Raw genomic sequence first — 27,856 nt, 5'->3', positions numbered from 1 at the left:
TAGCTTTATGCAAAGTAATCAGTTAGCATATGCCAATGCTGTCTTTGTGCATAATATTCAATGCCAATAGCTTACATTCCAGCTTTTGGTCTTTTTGAAAGGTCAACCTAACATTTTAAAGTTGTAAAATACTTTTGGTAAGAAAGCACCTTAAACTACTGAGCAATTTCCCCAGCCCTAAAATCCCTTTAATAAAATGAGAACTTTATATAATGAATAGTTTGTATATTGATCATATTCTCATTGGGTTATACTGCAATGTTCTCTTTCTCCTGCCCCCATTCCCCTGAGGACCCTTCACAGTTGACTATTGGTCTTTACTGCAGGATCAACAAAACACTTTTAAAATAAAATCCAGCCATAATGTTCCTCTTTTTTTGTCCACAAAGAAGATGGGATGAGCTACTAAAATATCTACCATATACCTCTACATAAATACATACACATCTTCAAATTCTTCAACAGCCCTCTTTACTATTTCCATCAAGTAACCATGTATAAGGCTCCAGATGCATGTGCCACTTTGTGCATCTGGCTTACATGAATTCTGGGGAACTGAACCTGGGTTCTTTAGCTTTGCAGGTAAGCACCTTAACAGGTAAGCCATCTCTACAGCTCCGTTAATGAGGTGTGTGTGTGTGTGTGTGTGTGTGTGTGTTTTTCCCTTTGGGGTCTATAAACTACATGAGCAGCCTGTTTTAGTATTTATTCTATTGCCTCAGCAATAAAACCCCTCAGCATGCAGTTCCTGTGGGAAAGGATGGTGGATGATATTCAAGTTCTTCTTGAACTCACTCAGGTTTCAATACCCAACTCAGAATCATCAATCCAAGGAATGATCTAGAACTGCTTGAATTGATTGAGAAAATATGACTTAAGAGAGAAGATAGATAGAAAGCATAAGAAAGGGTAGGTGTAGCTGTGCTGGGCACAGTAGTTATTGCAGATGGAATAGACCCAGGCAGGAAGGTTACCTGTCCCTCACAAAATGACTGGCTTTTCATCTTCAAGGTCATGGCCACACTTCAGTGCCTCAGCTCTAATTCCTATCTTCCTTTCCCTGGCAGCCCCAAAAGCACCTAGATTTTCAAAACTAAGACTGCTGCATGTATTTGTTGCATTGAAACCAATGATTCCTTACTGTGACATTTCTCTCCAAACTCAGATCTGGTAACCATTCATATTTAGATGTATGAACAGTACACAAGATGTCTAAGCAGTACACAGACACATTCTAGTTATCACTTCATATGTGAGTTTATAACAATTTGATTTATTATTCTGTAAATGTTTGTATAAATCATTGGCAATATTACCCTGAATTTAATTAACCACAGCTATTCCCCCTGTGATGAATATTAGCTGCTTTGAGCAATACAGGTGTTGTTAGAGATTGTGCATCATTATTTTCAGTCCACTAGCCTGAGGGAAAAATTCCAAACAGTTTTCCTTTAGAATTGGATTACACAACCCTCTTATTTATTCTCACTTCAGCATTCTTGTTGCCCTAAATACTCACTGAGCAAATTGTGGCTGGCATTGGTGTTTTGGTCAAGACAAAAGCTGCATAATTACTTAATTACAATCTAAAATGCATGAAAAATGCTAATGATATAGCAAGTGTGGTACACTCTATACTTAATCTCATTCTGTGCTCTCATTTATTTTTCTTTTTTTACCTTCTTTATTATTCTATTCACAGCATTTTCTTCCAGAGACTGCCCTTATTATGGACTTCAAGGGAAGAAGTGGATTTGAATATTAAGAATATGAGGTTGCTTGGGAAGCTAACAGAATCTTTTGAAATAAAGCTAGCCCATGTGATTTTATATAAGGTACTGAGGGTTCACTGAGTAGTGTCAATTGTTTGTTTGTCCTGTGGGGACATGGAGGATGTTTATCAGAAAATAGATTTGAAAACAAGCTGTGGTGTGTTCTGAGACTTCTTACTCAATAGATTTAGCAGTTCAACCCAAATAATCATGTATCTAAGAAGCTCAACTTACACTATGCTTAACTACATTCAAATACTTCCCAAGGTACCTTTTTAATATTAAATGTAAAACGTGCATTTACTTACTCTCCACTCACAGTTTTTTCTCTGTATGGAAATTCCTTTGCCATGTTAAATTTAGTCACAGTGATGGCAATTATAATGAGGAAAGGCAGAAAACCATAGAGAGTATACAAGAGTTTCCTTTTAAAATGATTTGCATGTTTTCGTTTCATAACCAAGGGTATGCCTTTATCTAAAAACATGAGAGTACTTGTTAATTCTTTAAAAGCCATTATCAATTCAGTAGTACTGTTTAGGAAGCGAGAATGCAGTTTGGAGTGAGGACAAATGGGGAGGTAAAAGGACAAAACTCAGGGCTTGGAAGGGTCTGGGGGGAACTGGGGTAAAGCAAGGAGTAGAGAGGTGTCACAAAACTAAAGATGGCAGAAATTAGTACTGTAGAAACCTACTTCTTCATTAGAAACATGGAAAGTCTTATCTATATGATGTTGATTACAGAATCTAAGTATTTTGTAAATAAATAAAAAACTGTGATAAAATCATATTGGTGATTTAAATTATTAAAAAAATTGAATTTAAGTAGTACAGTTAAAACTTGAGTTCCAATAGTACAGTTGAAGAATTTTGAATTTTAAAATGTTTACCAATATTTTGTGCTCATGGCCCAAAGTGTAATACATAATTATTTACCCTCAATACACACCACCTCCTATCATTAATAAGAAACAAGCATTTATATTATGACTATTCATAATATCTTTGACAGAAAATCTACATGCCATTTTTATCTATACTCAATCTTTACTTACATATTCAAGTATTCTAATTTTGCCTACTAACTACTAATTAGAACTTCTTAACTATGTTTCTAGTAGTAGGTTTTTCATTTTATAAATCACAGTGAACTAAAAGAACTATTTTTAAAATGGCTATGAAAATTATTGAGATATCTGTGGCCTACCTGATTTTGACCAAAAAATGAAGTATACTAGATTCAGTTGTCTTATTATCTATATAAAAATGATGCTATTCTAATTTATACTATACTAATTAGTAAAATAGAAATTCCTCAAGGTGGTTTGAAGACATACATGTAATTATTGAGAAAACCAGAGAGAAAATAGAGTTAATGAAATCTTAGTATTACCAAAAAAGAAAGAAAGAAAGCAGACAATCCAAAAACAAAATAAATATATTAATAAATTTTCCACCAAAATAATGATTATGTGAAAAATATTAAGTGATAACTTAATATTAACTGCTTCACAAAAGATATGGAATCAGTAATGAAAACACACACAATCATTTGTTCAGTAAAAATTACTTACCTAATGGAAATTGATGCAGAATGTTCTGTTATTACCAGAAATAAATTGGTAAGTATACAGAAAACATTGGAGTGATGGAAACAAGCACCAGTCTCACACTGGATACAATAAGACACTTACAATGCTGTCTTTCCATTGCTTTGTCTCCCTCAAAATGCCATCCCCATGCCACGGGACAATTTAACTAGCAATGGATCTAAGGAAGGCTTCCTGTCATAAGTTTTTATCCTGAAGACTGTGTCTTCTTTTAAAAAAAAATGGAACTAAGGAAGGAAAGATTTCTCAGTGGTTAGGGTGCTTGCCTTCAGGGCCTAATGGGCTCAGTTAGATTCCCCAGTGCCCATGTTAAGGGCCAGATACACAAGAAGGCACATGTATTTGGACTCTGCAGCAGCTAGAGGCTCTGATACTCCCATTCATATTCTCTCTCTCCCTGCAAATAAGTAGATAAAATATTTTTTAAATGGAACTAATTCATCATTGGGTTAACTAAATCTAAGCATTCTTACTATACAGAAGAAAGATGCCAGCTGAGCTCTCTTTTAGTGGAAAGATAATGCATATCAAAAATAAGATAGACAAAAACAATAAGTAAAATAAGATAAACAGTTTATTAAACGCAACAGGAAATGAAAAACTACTCGTTGCCATTGCCTTCAAGTTGCTGGCACAAAACACCTGACCCAAAGCAGCTGATGGGAGGAATGGGTTTATTTCCATTACAATACAGTCTCAAGAGAAAGTTTCATCATGCCACAAAACACATGGCAGAGCAGATGCTGAGCATCACATCTTGCCACAGCAGCTGGGAAGTAGCAACAAGAGTAAGCTAGCTAGAGCTGGAGAGATGGCTTAGCGGTTAAGCACTTGCCTGTGAAGCCTAAGGACCCCGGTTCGAGGCTCAGTTCCCCAGGTCCCACGTTAGCCAGATGCACAAGGGGGCGCACGCGTCTGGAGTTCGTTTGCAGGGGCTGGAAGCCCTGGCGCGCCCATTCTCTCTCTCGCCCTCTATCTGCCTTTCTCTCTGTGTCTGTCGCTCTCAAATAAAAAATAAATAATTTAAAGAAAAAAAAAAAGAGTAAGCTAGCTAGTGACCACCTAGAAGCATCAAGGTTTGCCCCCAGAGTCACTTCTTTAAAATGTTTCCAGCTCCCAAAGGCTCTACCATATGGGAGTTGAATATGATGCTTAATCAAAACCACATAGGCTATGGAGGGACACCTGACATTCAAACCACCACATTCTGTTCCTGTCTACCTAGACTCATGACAGTCTTCTGATACAAAATGCATTCAGTCTAACTTTAAAAGTTCCCATTGTCTTCACAGTTCAAAAGTTCAAAGGTTCAAGGTCTCCCTTGCAATACCAAACTTATGTTTTACATGTAATAAACTCAACTGGCACCAGACAAAAGCAGTTTAATCGAAGGATTATTGCCAGGAAAAATAAGAGCAATATCTTTCTGTGATAGTTTGAGAAAGATATTCTCCCTAAATATATTGCTTAACCCATTTAAACTAAGCTGACATCACTCTCTGTTGGGGAATCTGTTCTTTTTCAGAAGGTTGAAAGACTAGAGATAAACTACCCCTCTCACTTCAGCCAAGCCACAGCTGAAATCATAGAGAAATTGGGAGACTAGCAAGGGTGCTGCTTCCACACTGAACCTGATAATCAATGACAAGGTGAAGGAGACAGACCCTGAGGATACTCAACACTTACTGAAGCAGAGATGTAGAGGTTCCTACGAGCTCATTACTAAAATAGACTTAAAACACACCTCAGCTCAGGAAATTTTGCAGAAGAGGGGGAGGAAAGATTGTAAGAGCCTCAGGTTCAGACATCATGCCCAGAGGCATTCTCTCCCCCACAAAATAACTGGCCTCTGCTCCTACATCCCATAACCCACAACTCCATAGGGAATACTTGAAACCCCTGTGAGGAGGGTCCCTAGTGAAATGGGGGCAGGGACAAGGGAAAAGAGAGTACCAACACATGATATATTCATTAAAAATATGTTGTTAATTATAATAATAATAATTTTACAGGGAAAAATTAAATCCTAGCCCCTTTGGAGAAAGAAAAAAATCCACAGTTTATACTTTGTCAGATGTTTATTTTCTGTTTCTTCTCTATGCTCAGTAGTTCAGTACAATTATTTATTACATTGGTTAGAATCTGAAATGGATATATAACTATATTCTCTATCAGCCTCTCTCTCTTAAATAAGTAAATAAAAATTAAAACTATGAAGGGTGGGCTGGACAGATGGTTTAGCAGTTAAGTGCTTGCCTGTGAAGCCTAAGGACACCAGATCGAGGATCAATTCCCCAGTACCCACATTAGCCAGATGCACAAGCAGGCACACGCATCTACAGTTCGTTTGCAGCAGCTGGAGGCCCTGGCGTGCCCTTTCTCTCTTTCTCTCTCTCTCTCTCTCTCTCTCTCTCTCTCTCTCTCTCTCTCTCTCCCTGTTTGTCTGTCTGTAAAAACAAAAATTTTTAAAAAAACACGAAGGGCAATATAGTAACAATAGAGCTGTCAATTCATCATGACTACACAGCAGCCCCATATATAGGTATAGAACAGCATAAAATGAAGAAAGCAGAATACAAAAACATGGGCAGACCAGAGTGAGAGATAAGAGATCTCTAGCAAACAACCCTATAAATGGTGGCTCCATAAAAAATTATTCACTATATAAAATAAAGTTGTAATCAGCTTTCTATAAAAAATACTGATAGAGTATTAAATGTGCATTCCTTTCATGTGCACATGGGACATTTATCAAAGAAAATACATCATCATATAACAGCCCCAATAAGCACATAGAACACAAGCCCCAAGAAAGTTGCCCTTTGCTAGTCACAGGAAATACTGAGAGTCTCCCCAAATATGTGTGAATTGTGAAATTTGGTTCTAAATAACTGGAAGATCAAAGAAAAAGATAAGCCTATCATTTACAGATTCAAAAACGAAGACTGAAATAAATTTAAATGATTAGCTAATGGCCTCAAGACCCACCTAGAACTCATCTCCTACCACACACGTGCACAATGTCATAAATAGGTAACTCCACACACATTAGAGCATCTGAAGATGAGCCCTGGAACACAGAAGAGTGGAGCAAGCCTGTAGAGAACAGAGATTCAGGATGAATGGCTGAATAAGGAACCAAGCATCTTCTCTCTGCCATCAGGTGAGCATGAGCCCAGCAGCCTCCATCAGCGTTGGAGATACCTGAAACCTTTGCTGCTACAGAATTCTGCAGTCCTCACAGGCTCTTGGCTCAGCTTATGGAATTGTTCACATGGTTGCAATATTCTACAGAAAAACCCGACGTTGTGAACCTGCTACTTCGTCTTGAAAGCTGAGCCTCTGCTAGACAGAATCCTGCTCCAGGGGCAGGAGCTATGACATCTGTTCTTGCCTCAGGCACTTCAACACACCATTCCTCACCCAGGCTTCTGTAGCTTCCAACTCCTTGAAAACAAATTACTTTGGAGAGACTACATACTCCTATCCCAGTAGCTGTAGCACCCTGAAGCTATCTCCAACAGAACAGTCATGTGTGCCTGAGCCCACATGGCATCCTTTCCTTCAAGGAAAAGATAGTCCTGCCAGGGTGGAAATTGTCACCAAGTATGTGATCCAACTGTACAATCCATGAAGTGAAAAAAAAAAAAAAAAAAAGATGCTGGAGAGATGGGTTAGTAGTTATGGCTTCTTCTTGCAAGCCAAAGGACCTCAGTTTTATTCCCACATAATCCAGATGCACAAGGTGGCACATGCATCTGGAGTTCGTTTGCAGTAGCTGGAGGCCCTGTCATGCCCATTCTCTCTTTCTCTTACTCTCTCTCTCTCTTTCTCTTTCTTTCTTTCTTTCTTTCTTTCTTTCTTTCTCTCTCTTCCTCTCTGCCTCTTACCCTCTCTCACTCTCTCCAAATCTTTATTTCCATGAGTAGAAGAAACTATATCTCACTCTACAAGAATCAATTCAAAATGGCTCAAAGGCATTAGTATAAGACTTGATAAGACTCTGAAACTGTTAGAGAAGAATATGGAGGAAATACTTTAAGATACAGGAATAGGCAAGGAGTTTATAAGATAAATTCTGATAGCTCAGAAAATGACAAAAAGAATTAACTAATGGTATTGCATGAAATTTAAAAGTTTCTGCATAGCAAAAGAAACAAATAGTTGTATAGAGACATAGGCTACAGAACAGAATAATGTAAAACTTTTTATTAACACAGAACTTAGACTAATCTAAATATACAAAACATAAAATAACAATAAATAGGCTGGTGCAATGAAATGAAAATTCACAAAAATGAAGTACAAATAAACATATGAAAAAAAAGTCTAATGCTTATTGGTTAAAGGTGTTTGTCTAAAAAATCTGATTAAAGATGCTTGTTTTCAAAATCTGCCAACCTGGATCTCATTCCCAAGCATGCACATAACATAAGGGCCAAAGTGGCTCATGTATCTGCGATTAATTTATAGCAGTGAGAGACCCTGGTGCATGCATACACACACACACACACACAATTAATCTTTAAAAAAAAATAAAGAATAAAAAGAGTTTAGCAACCCTAGCCACCAGGGAAATACAAATTAAAACTAGACTGTCTCATCACATAGAATGACTATCATTAAGGAAACCAATCTTTTTGCACATGCTGCTATTAGAAATGCAATCTGGCACAGCCACTATGCAAATCAGTGCATAGGTTTCACAGAAAACTAAAAATAGAACCATTATAAAATCTAGCTACCTTACTCCTAGTTATTATGCAGAGAATTCTAAGTCTACCTACCACAGAGGTATGATGGGGTATGTTTACTGTGGCACTCATCACAATAGCTAAGTTATGAAATCAACCCAAGTTTCTGTGAATAGATGAATAAATAAAGAGGATGTGGTTCATATACATAATGAAGTTTGACTCAGACACAGAGGACAAATTTGTGATTTTTCAGAAAACAGATGGACCCAGAGATCATTATATTAACTGTAATAAGTTGGTCTCAGAAAGGCTTAGCTCTCATTTGCGTGCATACAAGCACAGCAAATCATATATGTGCCCTGGAAGTAGAGAAATCCAAGATAAGAAGTACTAGAAGCACAGAAGGGAGGTGCCAGGAAGAGTAAATGGAGCTTTAGAGGTACAAATTTGGCCAAAGTCCATGATATATAAAATATCTTTATGAAAACCATCATTATGTATAATAAACATACCCAGTAAAAATTTTTTTTTTAATTTTTATTTATTTATTTGAGAGCGACAGACACAGAGAGAAAGACAGATAGAGGGAGAGAGAGAGAATGGGTGCGCCAGGGCTTCCAGCCTCTGCAAACGAACTCCAGACGCGAGCACTCCCTTGTGCATCTGGCTAACGTGGGACCTGGGGAACCGAGCCTCGAACCGGGGTCCTTAGGCTTCACAGGCAAGCGCTTAACCACTAAGCCATCTCTCCAGCCCCCCAGTAAAAATTTTTAAAGTAAAATTACAGACCAAAATCCCTGATGATCATAGATATAAAAATTTTAATCAAAGTATTGGTAATTTGGGGTCTGGAGAGATAGCATAGTGGTTAAGTAGCCTGCCTGGAAAGCTTAAGGACCCAGGTTCTATTTCCCAGTACCCACGTAAGCCAGATAAAGAAGGTAGTACATGCATCTAGAGTTCATTTGCAGTGACTAGAGGCCCTGTTGTGCCCATTCCTTATCTATTCTCTATAGATATATCTAGCTAGCTATCATCTATCTGCCTCTTTCTCTCTCTGTCTTTCTATCATATAAATAACTAAATCAAATATTTCCTAAAATATTAGTAAATTGAGGTCAGGCATGGTGTCACATGCTTTTTATCCCAACACTCAAGATGCAGAGGTAGAAGGATCACCATGAATTCAAGGCCACCCTGAGACAACATAGTGAATTCCAGGTCAACCTTGGCTAGAGTAAGACCCTACTTCAAGGAAACAAAACAAACAAACAAACAAAAACCTCAAGAACACATCAAAAAATTTATTCAAGGGCTGGAGAAATGGCTTAGAGGTTAAGCTCTTGCCTGAGAAGCCTAAGGACCCTGGTTCTAGGCTTGATATCCCAGGACCCACGTTAGTCAGATGCACAAGGGGGCTCACGCATCTGGAATTCATTTGCAGTGGCTGGAGGTCCTGGAGCACCCATTCTTTCTCTCTCTCTCTCTCTCTCTCTCTCTCTCTCTCTCTCTCTCTCTATCTCTCTGTCTGTCACTCTCAAATAAATTTTTTTTTAAATTATTCACCAAATTAAATAAACTCTTTTAAAGCATGTAAGGATGGTTGAATATATGAAAACCAATGAACATGATATCACATCAATATAATGAAAGACAAAAATGGCATGATCTACAAGTGTAATAGTGGCACATAGTCATGGTGGGAAACCAACTGCTCTTGATTTGGCTAACTGATCTGCTCAGTGGAATGGAACCCATAGCTGGAGCTGGGAAACAAGTCAGAACCATACCCAAAAATGAGCCTACTCTCCATTAAACTCTCTAAAAAACAATGGTTATCACATTTACTTGGTGCTAACTTTTCTCTCTGTTGGAGAATCTGCTTCTCTTTTTCAGATAGATGCAGATCCTAAGGAGAGAACCACCCCATCATACCTCAAACGGGCCCCAGTTAAAACTACAAACAATCTGGGAAATATGCAAGAATGCTGATTTCTAGATGAACCGGTAACCAGCACAACAGTGAAGGGGATAGACACAGAGAACAATGAACCCCTACCAAAAGAGATACCCAGAGACACAGAGGCTCCCAAGATCTCAACATGGAAGCAGACCTAATATGAACCCAACATGGCTCAGGGAAATTTGCAGAAGAGGGGTGAAAAGAATGTCAGAACCACACGTTGGGTCATGACACACAGAAACATTTCCTCCTACCCCAAACTAAAGGCTAACCCCACAATGCAAAACCCATATACCCCAACAAGAAGGGTCCCTGTGGAGGGGGGAGGACAAAGGAACACTAAAATTGGTACCAATTTGACCATATTCACTGACTACAAATACAAAATAAATAAATAAATAAAAATGGCATGATCTTTTCCATGGGTGTTAAAAAGACATTTTAAAATAAACCAAACATCTCTTTGTGACCAAATGCTTTGAACAAATTAGGTGTGCAATGGCTGTGACTAGAGCACATGGAGGCCATGCAGAAACATCCCAGAGCTCACACCAGATCACACTTGGAAAGGTGAGTTCTTTCCTCAGAAGAGTTGAAACAGGACCCGCCTGCTCACCTTTGCCACCTCCATTCAAGACACCACTGAAAGTTTCAGCCAGAGCAAAGGTGCAAAAGTGAGAAATTAGAAACAATTCAAATGGCTCCTCTTTGCAGAAGATATGTGAAGAAAGGTCTAGGTAGTCCACTAAAATAAGGATTAGACTTAAGAAAACTAATGTAAGACTTCTGTGATACCAGATATAAAGCCTCATGCATCAATAAGTAGCTCTTCTATACACTAACAGCAAACCATAAAGAACAGAAATCAAGAAAACAATTTATAGTAGTTACAAAAATTTTAGCAATGAGGCAAAAGATTGCTAGAGTGTAAACATTAGGACATTTGTGCAGAAAATACAAATGACTAGAATAATATACCATGGGTTATGTGTTTTCATACTTTAGAAGAATATTGCAAAAATGTGTACATTGCCTGATGTTCTCTACATATGCTATCTAAGTCTTTTAAAAACCCAATGGAAGGCCTCATAGGAATAAAAAATAAAATCCTAAGATATATATGACATATAGAAAGACCCTAAACAGTCAACATAACCATCCAAAAAAAAAAAAACAAGCAAGGAATCCTACTGCCTAACTTCAAACCATACAGTAAAATAACCCCAAAATAACCAAATGTCATCTCATTGTTCTTGTCATATTATAAAGTTTAAAAAAAAAACAAAAAAAATCCTGGTAACTAAGCAACATGGTGCTGCAATAAAAACTGGCATATAGGCCAAAAAGAAAAGAAAAACAAAAAAATAATTCAACACATTTACAGCCAGCTAATATACAGCAGTAATCTAGTAATATATATTGAAGGAAGGACCATCTCTTCAAAAACCAATACTGTAGACAGTGGATGCCCACATGGGGGAAAAGAAACTAGAATACTATCTATCACCAACTATAAAAAATGGATCAATTATATTTTTCAAATATTTTATTTATTATTTTCAAGGAGAGAGAGAATGAAAAGGTGCAGCCAAGGCCTCTAGGCACTGCAAACAAACTCCAGATGTATGCACCATTTTGTGCATCTGGCTTTACATGGGCACTGGGAAATTGAATCAAGGTTGTTAGCCTTAACCACTGAACCATCTCTCTAGCTTGCATTGCTTATATTAATATAAGATTTGCATCTAGGATCTGAGGAAATAGCTTAATTGGTAAGCTTCTTTCCTTGCAAGGGTGAGAACCTTGGGGTATGTACCCCAAGCCCACTTAAAATGCTGGTTTTGGTGGCACATACTTCTAATCCCAATGCCAAGGAAGCTGAGCCAAATGTTATCCCCAGGTCCAACTGACCAGCTAGTCTCGCCTAATTGATAAATTGCAAGCCAATGAAATAACCTGTATTAAACCCAAAACAAAAACTGTAAACAATGTCTGAGGCACAATTCCCAATATTGCCCTTTGGTCTACAACACACTTACACACATGTGTGCATGCATGCATATATACATTCATTGAAATGATAGGAAACTAGTAGATTTAAACATAGGGGGAACCTTCTTCATCTTATTTTGGGCAAAGATTTGTGAGTAAGACCTCAAAAGCACAGGCAAAAAAACCCAAAACAGACCAATTCAGAATCACACTGAAGTCAAATTCTCTTCACAACAAAGTATATAATCCAGCAAAGAAACAAAGTACTGAATGAGGGGATACATTTGCAAGCTGTATATCTAACGAGGGGTTGATACCCAAAATACACTAAGAGCTCAAGCAATTCAGTACCTAAAATAAATAAATAAACAAATCAAACAAACCAAATAACCTGACAAGAAACCTAGCAAAATATTTGAATAGGCTTTCTCAAATTATAGCATACACATGTTTAACAGAGGTATGAAAAAAATCTTCACTCTAACTAGTCACAATGAAGCATCATTTCACTCCACTTAGAAGCACTCTACTAGGCGAGCAAGAAAAAAGGTTAAGTATTCCTGAGGATTCAGAGAACACAGAACCCTGTTCAACACTGGCAAAATGTAAATTAGCACAGCCATTATGGAAAGTCATGGAGATATACCTGAAAATTTTTAAATCTTGCAATCCCACTAAAGCAAGATTGGACATGGAAACAGGTTTTTTTTCTTGAAACTTGAGGACCAGCTAGTCTAGAAAATATTGCCATGAGCAATGAGAGACACAGTCTCAAATAAAGTGGAAAGCAAGAACTGACATCTGAGGTCATTCTCTAACCTTCATACATGTGTCTTGGAATACACACACACACACACACACACACACACACACACACACACACACACACACACATGTTGGCCTCATGGAAACTAAGGGTAGTTGTGGTGATTTGATTCAGGTGTCTCCCATAAACTTAGATGTTCTGAATGCTAGGTTCCAGCTGATGGAGATTTGGGGATTAACACCACCAGGAGGCAGTGTATTGTTGGGCATGGGATTATGGGTATGATGGCTAGTGTCCCCTTGCCAGCATTTGGCACACTCTCCTGTTCCTGTTTTCCATTTTATGTGGGCCAGGAGGTGATGTCCACCCTCTGCTCACACTGTTGATTTCCCTGTCATCATGGAACTTCCCCTCAAGTCTGTAAGCCAAAATAAGCCTTTTTTTCCCCCCTGAAAGGTGTTCTTAGTTGGGTGATTTCTTCCAGCAATGTGAACCTGACTGCAACAGTAATGTTGTTACCAAGAGTGGAGTTATTTGCTGCTAGACACCTGACTGTGTGGCTTTGGATTTTGGAGCTGATTTTCAAGAGGAATATGAAAGGATTTGAAACCTTGGTCTAAGAGATGCCTTGCAGTACTGTAAGTACAGCTTGGTGGACTATTCTGGTCAGAGTTGAAAGATCTGAATGCAGTAAGAACTATAGACTCTGAGGTTTGGCTCATGAGGGTGAGAAAGAGCTTTGCTTGTACTGGGGTACAGGCAGTTTGTGTGAGAGGTTTGCTGTTATGGCCATGTTCTGAGAAGTTGTGCAGGGCTGCATTGTGTAGAAATGGACTGGTGTAAGCAGAGGGATATGACACCGAAAAAAGAAATCTTTGGACCTAAACTTCTACTCATTCACCTGTAATTGTTTGAGAGATTAAAACCATTGAGATTGGGCCAGCTGACCCGCACAGGGGCAACAGGAAGAATGTAGACTAGTTTGAAGGGGCCTGAGTGCTCAAGTAGTGTCCTGTTCTTCAAAGTCTGCTTTATTCCCCCTCTGAACTAACAAATTAGCACCCTACCTGGTATTCTGGAGTATAAGAAATGCAGGAAAGAGAACCAGGTGGTGGGGTCCTCAGGCTTGGAGCAGTCAAGCAGCTTAACAGCATTTGATTTGTTAGCAAAGAAAACAATAGGTTCTCTAACCCTTTAGTTACTTGGCTTGTCCTTAGCCCCCTCCTTACTATAATAACCCTATTGCTTGTAGCACTCTGTCTCATCAAATTTGTCAGATAACAAATAACTAATATTGCTAAGGATGCTACTTCTTAGGTCCTCATTCCCCACCTAACTGTATCTGGACCTCTGGTAAATTATAAAAAACTCATTTGGGATAACACTGCCCCATTATAAAAACAAAGGGGGAGTTGTCGGGCACTTCCAGACACAGGCTGGAGCCTTCAGGAGAGGGGCCTGAGCTTCTGGGCAGAGCTAAAGACCCCCGGGCTACAGGAAGCCACTTCCTCTCCAAGCCTGGCACACCTGAACTTAGACTCTGCCCATAACCCTGTAACCTTTGTAACCTTTGGCCAGTTGCCTAGGAAACTCATTATCTGCCTTCACACAGCCCATCCTCCTGAGACCTTAGATCACTCCCTCCACACCCCCGCCCCGCCATTGCATAAACAAATGTCCCCATATGCTAATTAGGCATCAGAAATGAACTCAGTACATCCAATCCCCTTAGGGTCCTCCCCCCACCCTCAGATGCTTATAAACCCATTTCATTGACAATAAACTGAGAGAGCTGTTCACCAGAAAAAATAAATTCAGGAAACAGAGAGTCCTTGAGCTTGCAACATGGTCTTTTGTTTTGGAACTGGCCACGGGCAGTGTGAAGCAGGTTTCTGGATGCCTGCATGGAGACGGATGGAGCCCTGAGTTGGCGTGCAGTGGAGACTCAGTGGAGATGCTGGGACCACCAGGAGACATCTGCTAAGGAAAGCTGCCAGCCCTGGATGAAGTTTTCCAGGACTGTGAGTAGCCTAGCTGGAGGGGCGGAATTGGAATGTCAGAGACTTGTTGCTGGTTAGAATTATCGGACTTAGAGATTTGTCGCTGGCTAGAGTTGTTGGACTTGAAGCTACAGAGTTTGGTGTTTGCCCTCGTTATTTTAAATCTTATATTGGCTGAATATTTCTTTGCTATGCCCAAAGCCATCTTTTGCAGTGTGAATGTTTACTCTGTGCCATTATGGTTTTGGGGGGACGTTTTGGTATTGTGGCTCAGCTAAAAGATCTTGGACTATGAGGATATTTGAACATCATTAAAATTGATAAAAACTATGGGGACTTTTAAAGTTGGACTGAATGTGTTGTATTTTATTTCAAGTATGGTTATCAGTTTATGGAGACAGGGGCAGAATGTGGTGGTTTGATTCAGGTGTCTCCCGTAAACTTAGGTGTTCTGAGTGCTAGGTTCCCAGCCAATGAGGATTTGGGAATTAACGCCTTCCAGAGGCAGTGCACTGTTGGGAGGAGGCTTATGGCTGTGATAGCTGGGGTCCCCTTGCCAGTGTTCGGTAAACTCTCCTGTTTCTGTTGTCCACCTTGCTTGGGCCAGGGGGTGATGTCCACCCTCTGCTCATGTCGTTGTTTGCCTTGTCATCACGGAGCTTCCCCTTGAATGTGTAAGCCTAAATAACCGCCCACCCTCCCCCCTTTTTTTTCCCAAAAGCTGCCCTTGGCCGGGTGACTTCTGCCAGCTATGTGAACCTGACTGCAACAGTAGGATAGAGGTTACTAGAGGCCAAAAAGGAGAGGATTAAAAATAGATTAGTCAATGAGTAAAATATTACAGCAATTTAGTAGGGAATAAGTTCTGGTGTTCTTTTGCATGGTACTGTTACTATAGTGAACAATATTATATTGTATATTTCATAAAAGCTACAAAAAGGTTTTGAATGTTCTCATCAATTGCTCTTAGCAGATTATTAGTACATTATTACACAATGTATATGTGTATGGAAGATTACAGGCAACTTGCAAAAGTTAAGAATTATTATGAAATCATCCAAATTAAAAGTAAAGCAAATGAAGTGGTAAAAGTATAGCACTAAATTTAAGTTGATATATTAAACAACAAAAATTGCCCAACACCAATATTTTAGCTTTGAATATAAGAACCTTAGAATAAAAAAAGTAAATTTAAATGCTAAAAAATATAAAATCGGAAGTTGAAGAATTGGTATTTAATCAAAAATGAAGGAAATATATCTTAGTCCAACAGTAATAAAAAAAAATCCATGACAACCTTGGCTTCTGTAACCTGATCGAGTCTACTGAAAATTGTGACATGGGCATGTAGGCATGGCAGGAGGTGGAAGGAGAGCTAGAAAAACAGCCAGCAACGGGAGGAAAGTTGCACTGCCACTCCTATCAATAAGAACATCATGACACTTTCAGAAGAACAAACATTTTTGAGAATTTGGAAAGAAATGAACATATGCTGTTAAGATTACAGCTGTCCAGGGCTGGAGAGATGGCTTAGCGGTTAAGCGCTTGCCTGTGAAGCCTAAGGACCCCGGTTCGAGGCTCGGTTCCCCAGGTCCCACGTTAGCCAGATGCACAAGGGGGCGCACGCGTCTGGAGTTCGTTTGCAGAGGCTGGAAGCCCTGGCGCGCCCATTCTCTCTCTCCCTCTATAGGTCTTTCTCTCTGTGTCTGTCGCTCTCAAATAAATAAATGAAAAAAATTAGAAAAAAAAAAAGATTACAGCTGTCCAAAGTTGACACAATAGAATTCTTGGATTCAACTATACCTGAAAAAAGCCTGAATTGTCTGTAAAAAAAACCTTCTTGTACAAAATAATAACAAGCCTTTTAGCTACCATCACTCATACATTCTACCATCATGCAAAAAGAATGAATGATAATGCTATATGAATGTTTTCAAATAATAGAAGAGGGATTATTTCTCAAATTGTTTTTCTCAGTGAATAACTAGAAAACATATATGTGTATAGTAATTAAGCTATGCTTCTAAATAGGTAAATAACTGAATTATAAATAAATCACAACTAAAGTGGAAATTATTTCTATCTTAAATTCTGATACAACAAAATTTGTATATGCCTTGATACTTAGAATCATACATATATAATAAATGCATGCCAATAAATTTATAGCTTCAAACACATACAGATTGAAGAAAACTCAAACTGATACAAATTAAATGCAGAAAATTATGTAGATTATGGCAGATACAAATAGATTAGAGCTTAAAAAATAGAAAATAAACCAAATACATAAAATTTATTGTTTTAATATATTATTTAATTCAACTAAAATTTACTTTAAATTAGCTAAAGCATTTTTCTTCCTGTAATATACTAATAAAATATCCAAAATTTCATATGGTGGGATCAAGAACATACATTTTGATACTACTTCTTTAAACATTTTTCTTTTCTTGACCTTGTCTGTATGTCAATCTTTGGCATCAAGCTCCCATACTAAGTCGCTCATCTCTATACTTAACTAGAATTGAAATCACTGTCTTAGACAATTCTCATTGTACAAAATTGATCTGATAAAAAATCAAAAATAGTGTTTGTTCATGAGTTTTCACCCAATAAACTTAAAAATATTTAGTGCCACTATCATTCATGTGGTGAGGGTCTGAGGATTTGGGTTCTTTTTCCACTCGATGGTATTTTAAGCTGGCAACTTATTTGTAGACAACTATATGGTAGTATGTAACTCCTTGGGGACAGACAGACTATGTAATATGACTGTTATGTTTTCTGTGATTCATTTTTTATGCAGAAAACAGTGCTCTGTAGATACAAATGTTCTGCAGACCATGGCTAAACAAAGGAGGGGAAGCTTTTAAAATCTCACTTTGAGAATTGGAGAGATGGTTAAAGGTGCTTGCTTGCAAAGCCTGACTCCTGGTTTTGAGTCCCCAGTACTCACATAGAGCCAGATACATAAAGTGACGCAGGCATCTGTAGTTCATTTATAGTGACAAAAGGTCCTGGTGCCCCATTCTCTCTCTCTCTTGTTCTCTTTCTCTCTCTTCTTTCTGTCTCCCTCTGCTTGCAAATAAATGAATAATATTTTAAAACATAAAAATAAAATCTTACTTCAAGATTAGACTTGAAGTTGCCACACACAGTTATGGAAATACAGATAAAGTAAAGCAGGAATGTCAGATCTCAGTTCCACTACCCACACGTCAAGTGCTCAGCAGCCAGAGGTCAGAAGAAGCACAGGGTACTGCTACACCAGCAGGCCCTGCCTGGACACTAACCTAATGCATTCCAAAACCCATCGTCATAACTTCCGCCTGGGGATGATGGTGTTGGGTAACACTCAGGAGGCGCATAACCAACATCACAGTGACAATTGTTGAAATTGTTACAAACCTAAAACCAAATCCAAATAAAAACTAAGCACATTTCTCTTGAACATAAAAATCCATTCACGTTGTAATTTAGCATATGCAGTTGTATATTAAAGTAGGTTACAATAGTGATATAATAAATGAGCTTTTCATAACTTTTTACTTTCAAACAGTTATTATCTTTTATAATTCTGAAACATAATAACATCTTGCATAATTGAAATGATATACTAGAAAGTTATAGATATGAGACTAAATGGTGTGCAGCTGTGATGATTATCATTCATTATTAATTTAGACTATATTTGAAAATGTGGTAAGAGCAAACTTCTAGGAAAGGTAGAAGAAAAATATAATGAGGTACTGGCTTATTTAGACACAAATATCAACATTCATATGGGAGTCAGCTATAAACACTACAAATGTGACCAATGGGTAAAGAGAAAGAATGGTCAGTAACAGGACAATGAATACATATAAAACTTTATACAAACACAACTTGGTTAAATTAGGTCAATTTCATCTGAATTAACATATTGACATCAACTTCAAGAAGACCACACATTTAAAGCCAAATGAATGTTTGGGAAAATTTACAAATTGTTCACAATTTAGCACATGGTCTCACAGTGGGTAGGGAAGTAGAAAACACATGGCAGTTGTGATGAACATACTGAAGAACTGCATGGTTAGTGCTAAGTGCAAGTAACAGAGTAGTCAGCATGCGGTAGAGACTAAGTGTGCTTCATTCCAAGAGGGAAACACACACTGACATGTGTGATATATGCAAGAAAGAAATGGAAAATGTGCTTCCTAAAGTCAATTGAAATGTTCCGTATATATGGCCCATTAGATTTCACTGGAACAGAACTTCCAATAGCTAGTTTAATACAAATTGAAAGGTCATGACTAAGGGATTTTTTTGACTTTATTATATACTATATTATACTCATCTTCAAGATGAATTGAACCTGTCACTTCAGAAAAGGGGCAGGGAGGAGGGAAAGGATAGCACCTATATGTGTTGTTCACATACAAAATATGTCCATATCTAATAAAAAACAAAGAACTTTTAGAAGAAAAGAAGAATTAGTTGGATAGAAGTAGTTCAAAGGAAAGGGCAGGGAGGGAAGAAGTGCAAATGAAGGTAATTGGAAGGGATTGTGATCAGAATACATTATGTTTATGCATCTCATACATTATGTATGAAAATATCAATAAGTGTGAAAAGTTTCCATGCTGCCATTCCATCTTTTAGTTCTGCCATTTAACCTAATGATATTCAAGGTTATTGTTGACAGATAAAGGCTTACATATACCATGTTATTGATTGTTTTCCGGTTGCTTCTTTGAGATCTTTTGTTCCTTCAAAAATAAAATATTAAAACAATGAAACAAATGTGAATGGACAAGAAGCTATGACTGCATGAGAGTGGCGGATGAGGGGCAATGTGTACCATTGACGTATACTGAGGGCAAGATAGCCTACAGGCACAGCATGCTCACACACCCAGACAGCTTCAAAAACATGTATACACATGCATCAGTGCACAGCGTGTGTAATGCTTGATAAGTATACTTCTAAGGTTTCATAATATCTAACCTTGTGATAATGTTTCTAGCTATTTTTCTATCACTCAAAGTTTATCTGCCTAGGTGACATATCACAATCTAATGATGATGCACACAAATTATATATGCTACTGTAACTAATTATATCTATGTTCCTTGCATGAACAGAACTTGCGTAGAGAAATCATCCCATCAAATAATTCTGAGCCTGATCACCATTGGGAAGGATTTTTTGTTGTGAAATGAAATAATGATACTTAAAAAGAATGAAATGGTTACATACTCCGTGTCCTTGGCACTTTACTGCTGAGTTACAGGATGGTGAGCGGGGGTGGGCATTCAAATGTTTGCATTCCCCTCTAAAACAAAACTTTAAAAAAACATGTTAAAGCTAACAATGTTAAAGGACACAACAAGAGAAAATTAAATATAAAGTCTAGTTGATGAATCATATTTGGTACAAAGCTATATGTAGGGTGATATAAACAATGAACCATCTAGTCACCATAAAAAGATAAAGACAAATGTCAAAATCAAAGGCTGTTACTTTCTACAATATTAGATGTATTGGTTAGGGAGATGGCCTAGTGGTGAAAGGAGCTTGATTTCAAAGCCTGCTGGCTTAGGTTCAATTCTCCAGTTCCCATGTAAAGCCAAATGCATATGGTAGCACATGCATCTGGAGTTTTTTTGCAGCAGCAAGAGGTGACGATGCCCATGCTTGCTCTCTTTCTCTCCCTTTCACTCATGATCTCAAATTAATAATTTTTTTAATAAAATATATTTTGCAGAAGAGATGATAATTTTTCCTTGAAGCCTAGAGCTATATATTCCTTTTACTGAACAAACATGCCAACATGTAAGAAATATTTGTTATAACTTGGTACTGCCTTTGCAATTTTGATTAACTTTCTATTACATGCTTGTAAAAACTCTGAAGAGATATTTTTTACAGTGTCCAAGACACAGTAGCATCATTTTATGACAATAAATCTTCATTGTCACTGAAAACATTAACAAATAGAAAATACTAGATTAGATGAGATTATTTTTCTTAAAATCCTTTATGTAAGAATGGGTAAAAAAAATTAGTTAACTTTAATTACTCACTGATTTGCTTATATATTTTTACAATATTATATGTTTTCAAACTCACATGCCTTTTCAATTTTGCATGTGCTGATGTGTGCTAATTCCCCCTATCCTGGCTACATGATTAGGATCAACAGATAAACTCCTTCTAGATGTAAGTATTAAAAGTAAAATATCTTGACATTTTGGTGGGCCCAATATTGTTCGGATAACAGCTGCTGTGAGGTCATGCATACAAATTTGTGTCTGGAATATGACATCCCAAAGCACTCTTCCCCATTCTCTGGCTCTTATATTCTTTCCACCAACTTATACTTGGGTCCCAGGCCAAATAAGAATTCTTGGGGGCTGTCCCCATAGTCAAGAAAAGAGGATTGCAGAAGGGAATCTGAGTGCTGAAACTTAGCCAAGTCCTGGCCCATTGGTGAACTGTTTACCCAGAGGATGAAGGAAAGAGGATACTTGAAAAGAATCCCAGTGCTGGAATGTGAATGTAGGTTCCAGTCATAATGCTGAGGTGTGGACATCCATCGGGTGATGGGAAGTAGATACTTAAAGGGAATCTGGGGTAGTGAAACCTAAGCCCCAATCCCAGTCATGCCACAATCACAATGGTGGGGCAAAGGGATGTTTATTTTTTCCTTCTCCTCCCTCCTTTCATCCCTCTCTATTCCTCCTTCTTTTCTCTCTTTTCCTTCCCTCTTCTTTCCATTTTTCTTTCATTTTGCTTCATATTTTCCCACCCATCTAGTATTAGTCAGATATCTTTAGAGGAACAAAACTGATGGAATACATATATAAATGGAGAATCTATTAGATTAATTCACAAGATGTGAACTGGACAGCACAACCACAGGTGTCCACAGACTGAAAATTCAAAGAATTTTTTTGCCTCTGTAACTCATATGTATCATCTTTTTCTTGCCTTATCTTCAGTTCTCTGAGTCTGTCCTTGTGCCCTCCGTGCTGGGCTGGAGCCTTCTGTTCTGACTGTCCATTTGGTTATTGTTCATACTCCACATCTTTGCCAACATTTTCTATTACTTTAATTCCCAGCATGCAATTGCTCATGGAAACACGTTAATAACGACTATTTTTCATTCCTAGGAGCACTTTTCTTGCATATGTATCATGGGGTGTTGGTGCCTATCAAGTGCCTTTTCTCAACCAATGGGAAATTTTTCTCATTCTTGGTGTGATGACTTTTATTTGAAACAGGGACATTTTGGGTGTTACATTGTGAAGTAGTAAGTCTTGCTGGATATTCTTTTTTAATAGTTTTTCTCTGCTAAAACTCAGTAGAGAAAGGGAAAAAAATAAACAAGAACCAAGAACTGCATCATTACTGCTAAGTGTACTTGGAATTGCAAGTTCTATTTGTGTCTCAGAGGAAAACTGTCTATGGGGTATCATCCACTGCTGCTCGGCTGGATTAAAGGTAAAACATCCCTGTTATTCTGTGTCGTTTGGATGATGTGCAGCAACTATAGTTTCAAAACACATAATCTTAAACTGGGTATGGCAGTGCATGCCTTTAATTCCCGCACTTGGGAGGCAGAGGTAGGAGGATCACTGAGAGTTGGAGGCCACCTGAGACTATATAGTGAGTTCCAGGAGGTCAGCCTGGACTAGCGTGAGACCGTTTCTAAAAAAAAAAAAAAAAAAAAAAAAAAAAAGGGCTGGAGAGATGGCTTAGCGGTTAAGCGCTTGCCTGTGAAGCCTAAGGACCCTGGTTCGAGGCTCGGTTCCCCAGGTCCCACATTAGCCAGATGCACAAGGGGGCGCACGCATCTGGAGTTCGTTTGCAGAGGCTGGAAGCCCTGGCGCGCCCATTCTCTCTCTCTCCCTCTATCTGTCTTTCTCTCTCTGTCTGTCACTCTCAAATAAATAAATAAATTAAAAAAAAAAAACATAATCTTGCAGAGGTAGTTTGGGATGAACAGGGTCCCAGCAAATAAACTTCAAGTGGCTAGAAGTGAGTATATGTCCTGGAACCTATAGCAAGAATCCAATTCTTCCAGACCTCTTCCCTAAAGGAGTCCTCAGCCTTCACCTTGCTTAAGGTCAGAAATGTCGAAGAGTTCCCCTTATTAGAAATGTAAATGAGATTGCTCCCTGTCTTGGAAACATGGAAAAGCACTTGGACCCCTGGTGTGGGAGCTGGACTGACCAGCTCATTCCCTAGCCATTGAATTCATATGAAAGATCCAGATCAGAGCCACTAAGTGGATTCACCCACTCAGCACCACTGCCATCTTGGGGGCTTTCTGCTGTATTTCCTTAATAGGGTTCTTCCCCATTGCTAAGGATCCCTTCTTGCCCTCTCTTGAGCTCAAGAATAAAATAGTTCTAAACGTCACCAAATTCATAAAATAAGAACCTAGAAGCTTCTGAGTCAGTGAAAGTTTTGTGAGATCATGAGCATCTGGCATCCCAACTCCTAGGTTAAAGCTCAACCAGGAGTTGGGAAAGGCAAAAGCCCCTCACATATCAAAGACACCCCAAATTCCTATATTATTGCTAAGAAGCTTCTTTAGCAAGATTCCCATTTTTAATTATAGAACAACATTTTTTTGAGATACGGTCTCACTACGTAGCATTGACCAGCCTAGAACCTGCTGTGTGGTTTAGGCTTGTCTTGCATCTGGTACCCTGCCGCCTTCTCCTCCGAAATGCCTGAATTACAAGGCAATAGATATTTGATTTTTTAGAAGACAAAACAATGGGTTTTATTTTGATAGTTTAATGAATATAATTTTGATTTACTTACATTTGACTCTAGTTCCCTTCCCTTGGTCTTTTTAATCATGCCCATTCTCCCCCTCCCCCGATTACTCTCTCTTCTGATATTTTGGAAAATTTTGGCCTATTGAGGTTGGGCGGGAGAGCCCTCACTGAGGCTGTAAGAGTCCACACTCTGAGTGCAGCAACTCCAATAATACACTCACGGCTGCAAAAGGCATATGTCCATGTCACACTCTTATTCCAAAATGAAAATCTAGAAAACAGGAAAAGGATCAAATCATAGGCCACAGCATGCTGAAGCAGGATGTGTTCTCACAGGCCTTGACATGGCGAGTGGCAGCCTTCTTGAGTCAGCTTTGCTTTAGGCTGGTTTGCACACTGCCTGTGGTTTTTCTGGTTTGGAAATCTGCATTCCTGGTATCTCAAACTTTCTGAGGTTTCAACTGTAGGTAAGTTGTAACTCTCATAACTTCATGTATCACCTGATTGGAGGCTGCTTACAGTCACAGGTACACCCACCTTTCCACATAAAGTCTGGCCTCTTAGGCTTTCCCTTGAAGTCATGGTAGAAGCCTCCATAACCCCAATGTGTACCTTAAAAATTACCATCACGGGCCGGAGAGATGGCTTAGCAGTTAAGGTGCTTGCCTGCAAAACCTAAGAATACATGTTCGAATCTCCAGGTCCCACAGAGCCAGACACAAAGCAATACAAGCGTTCAATGTCACACATGCGCACAAGGGGGTGCATACATCTGGAGTTCATTCATAGTCGCTAAGAGGGCAAGATGCAGCCATTCTCTTTCTCACTCTCCCTTTCTCTCTCTCTCTTTCTCTCTCAAAAATAAAATAATAAAAAGTAGTAAAAAGAAATTAAGATCACATCCATAATGCCAAAGCACCTCACCAGTATGAACAAGACGGACCCAACACTGCAGGGCTTTCTAATACCTGTCTGTGTGTCACAGGGCTCATTTCTCAAGCAATAACCTTCAACACATGTTTTCTTCATACCTTCATACCTTGAGCATGGGACCAAATTAATTTGATGTTACATTTTGATGTGTATATATCATCATGTTTTGTAATTATGATAAAATAACTAAAATTGTTGACACTGATTCTGAATAGAATTGAAGATTTATCTCACATGTAATTTCACAAAAAATTCATACACTCACATATATATCTAAAATACATAGTAGCAAGTAAAGAATTGTATACCTTATTACGACCACAGGTAGTACCATTATATACATAGGTATTATCTGCCATTCCTGCTGTTCTTAAATGTGCAGATACACACACATGGCCTCCAAGGTAAGTGTACTGGAAATCATAGTGTTCTGAAATTGGTATAATTTCTGAACTTGTCCATTGACAAACCATCTTTCCACAAAGGACAAAACTGGCAATATAAGGCAGAAAAAGTTATCCACTTGTCACATGAGTATATATTATGCTGCATCAATAACAACTTAAAATAGAAGGATAATTCAATACTTTATGCAGACCATAACACCAATATATTCACCAGTGCACCATCTTTTAAAGTGAAACATCCGCCCACTGTGTAACACTGCATTTGTCTCTCATTTGTACTACACAACTATTTTCAGTATATACCCAACCCATGCCCATGGAAAACAAAATTTCCTGTGTACATACTTGGAATCACAACGTCCATGACAGTTTCCAAATTTGTCATTTTGAAGATTCACTTCTTCTGTACAGTCATAATCAGAACCCTTAGCATCTGGGGGGGGGGGGGACGAAAGCATTTAAACCTTTTAAATGTGTAAGAAATCAAAACTGAGACAGTGTGTGATAAGCTTTTGAGACCACCTGCTGTCTACACAAAAGGTACGGTAGAAGAGAGCCAACTAAAACTACTCTTGCAGAGAATGTTTCATATGGTATGGAAACTGGTAACTTACTAGTTATTCTCTCTCTAAGATCATATTCTCATAGGGTATTTTATTTTATTTATTTATTTATTTATATTTTATTTATTTGAGAGAGAGAGAGACAAAAAGAGGAAGAGACAGAGAGAAAGACAGAATGGGCTCAGCAGGGCCTCCAACGACTGCAAATAAACTCCCGATGCATGTGCCCCCTTGCGCATCTGGCTTACATGGGTCCTGGAGAATCAAACTGGGGTCCTTAGGATTTGCAGGCAAATGCCTTAACCGCTAAGCCATTTTCCCAGCCCTCAAGGTACCTTTTATCTATAATTTCATTTTCAAAGTTGGTATACCAACTTTTATTTGTACTGTTATCATTTGGATTAATGACGTTACCATAATGATAATTTAAAAATAAATCTCAGAAAAAAATATATCTTGTACGTTTTCCAAATATATCTTTGCATTGTCTATCAGGATCTCGGCAAATGCCACCGAAGCAATAGGCAGTCCTGTTATTGCATGGCTCCAGGTCAGCTGACATGGTGTCAGGTCCACAATATTCAGAGTTTCCATTGCAGAACTCAGGGAAATCACACATATCTTTACTTTTCCTGCATAAACGTCCTCTGTCTGCTATCTGTGAGACAAAGAACAGATGTGATATTTGTATGCCACATGAGGAGAAAGGGTGTTTGAGGATTGCCAGGAAAAAAGCAAAAGTATCCAAAAGACACACAGAACAAAATACACAAAGCTGTATTTGTTTTCTATTTCCCGTCTGAAATCTCTTTGTCTTTCTTTCCCTGACCATTGGTTACTATGTGATGTAACAATACATAATGATACTACTACAACAACTGTTTTAAATAACCTTCAAGGATATTTAAGTATCAGTTACAAAAACTGTCATTATTAGCAAGTGTGAGCAAATTAGTAACTTCCATTTTTGGCTTTCATAAATTCACACATTCATTCAATCTGGAACTGTACAGGAAAAATCCTTGGATCAAATCAAATTTCTACATTTTACACACAGCTTTTTAGAAGCTCACCTGTTTGAAAGAAGGAAAATAAGAACAAAAGGGGCCCTTTTATACTTGTGGCTACTAAAGATGAGATAGAGTGTAAGACACCTACAAAACTCAGATTCCATACCACCATGAATAATAAGATTAAAGTGTACAGATACCACTGAGATCCTCCTTAATGACTTATACTGTAAATTTTCATGTGACCAGATGTAGCAATGATCTCCATTGTAAACAATGGTTCTATAGGATGTAATCAGCAATGGACTATTGAAAAAAGCTTTAGCTCCCTGTTCCCAAGAGAGAGAAGGGAAAGGCAATAAGGCCTGCTGCTTAGATGTGGCCACTCTAGGGAGGCCTCTGCATTCATGTGCCTTGGAAACAAACAAATATCCGGTACTCTATAGTCAGTAGTTCCCAAGGCAGAAAGAGTACCTACCAGACACCAGGCCCATGTGTGATGAGTCACCCACTCTTTTACACTGTCCCTCATCTGCAATCTCCAGAATAAGTTATGATTATTATCCACTTAAGAGAGTGGGGCTTATTTTTCATATCCTTTTGACATAAGTTGTTTAGTCATTAAGAAATACCTTTAGGTATGACTAAGGGAAATCATAGCACTCAAGTAATTCTAGATAATATTACTGAAGAGGTCTTTGGTACAGTGTGAAACATTCATGAAAAACCGCTGAAAATTGGTGGATGAGACCCCAGGAAAGCCTCTGAATTCCCAAATCAAGTGCCTAGGAAGTAGATTTTCCTCATCTATAATCACAATAAGTTAATTTTTAAAATAAATAAACTAATAACAGACAGTATCCTTAATATCTAGCCCACATAAGTATGACACATATCCTCTAAAAACATGCAAAACTTTCACATGTGTTAGACCAAAAGCAAAATGCTCTCTAGAAAAAAATGATTTTAATAGAGTTTTTAAGGAAGCTAATAGAAAAGAATGTATTAAAGATTCATGGGAAGAACTGATAGGAGTTCCTGAAACCTTACCATGCACGTTCTTTTATCACAGCATGCCCCCGTGCCACACTCTGCATTTTTACGCAGCGTACAATCTGCAGGGTTACAGCATCTCTTATGAATGCATTTCTAAAAGCAAACACAATCATAGTTAACTAGGGGTGTTCAATCAGACATATTATTTCAATTCTTTCCAAAATGCAGATGTATGCTACATGAGGAGTGCCAGCCAGTATACCGTCAGCTTCTAGAAACAGTCACGTCACGCCTGCTGTCAACAACAAACCACACATACAGACATCGTCCGCATGTGCGTGATGGAGTTAAATTTCCTACTGTCTTGT

The 27,856-nt window shown here is 38.3% G+C and overlaps 1 protein-coding gene across 1 annotated transcript in view; it reads right to left on the bottom strand.

Annotated features, from left to right (window-relative positions):
- Positions 1-27,856, bottom strand: part of LOC101601675 (A disintegrin and metallopeptidase domain 3-like) — a 70,830-nt gene that overhangs the window by 120 nt on the left and 42,854 nt on the right. Inside the window, exons 13-19 of the mRNA XM_045130577.1 lie at positions 27,543-27,641; positions 25,945-26,140; positions 25,265-25,352; positions 24,821-25,004; positions 20,044-20,130; positions 18,096-18,210; positions 2,081-2,249 (exon numbers count right to left, since the gene is read on the bottom strand). Of these exons, the coding sequence (XP_044986512.1) occupies positions 2,081-2,249; positions 18,096-18,210; positions 20,044-20,130; positions 24,821-25,004; positions 25,265-25,352; positions 25,945-26,140; positions 27,543-27,641 (938 nt within the window). The remainder of the gene's footprint in view (positions 1-2,080; positions 2,250-18,095; positions 18,211-20,043; positions 20,131-24,820; positions 25,005-25,264; positions 25,353-25,944; positions 26,141-27,542; positions 27,642-27,856) is intronic.

Source organism: Jaculus jaculus, chromosome 12 (genome assembly GCF_020740685.1).
Source record: "Jaculus jaculus isolate mJacJac1 chromosome 12, mJacJac1.mat.Y.cur, whole genome shotgun sequence".
NCBI lineage: Eukaryota > Metazoa > Chordata > Mammalia > Rodentia > Dipodidae > Jaculus > Jaculus jaculus.
Note: the sequence above shows the minus strand (reverse complement) of the source record. Positions and strands in the feature narration are given on the sequence as shown.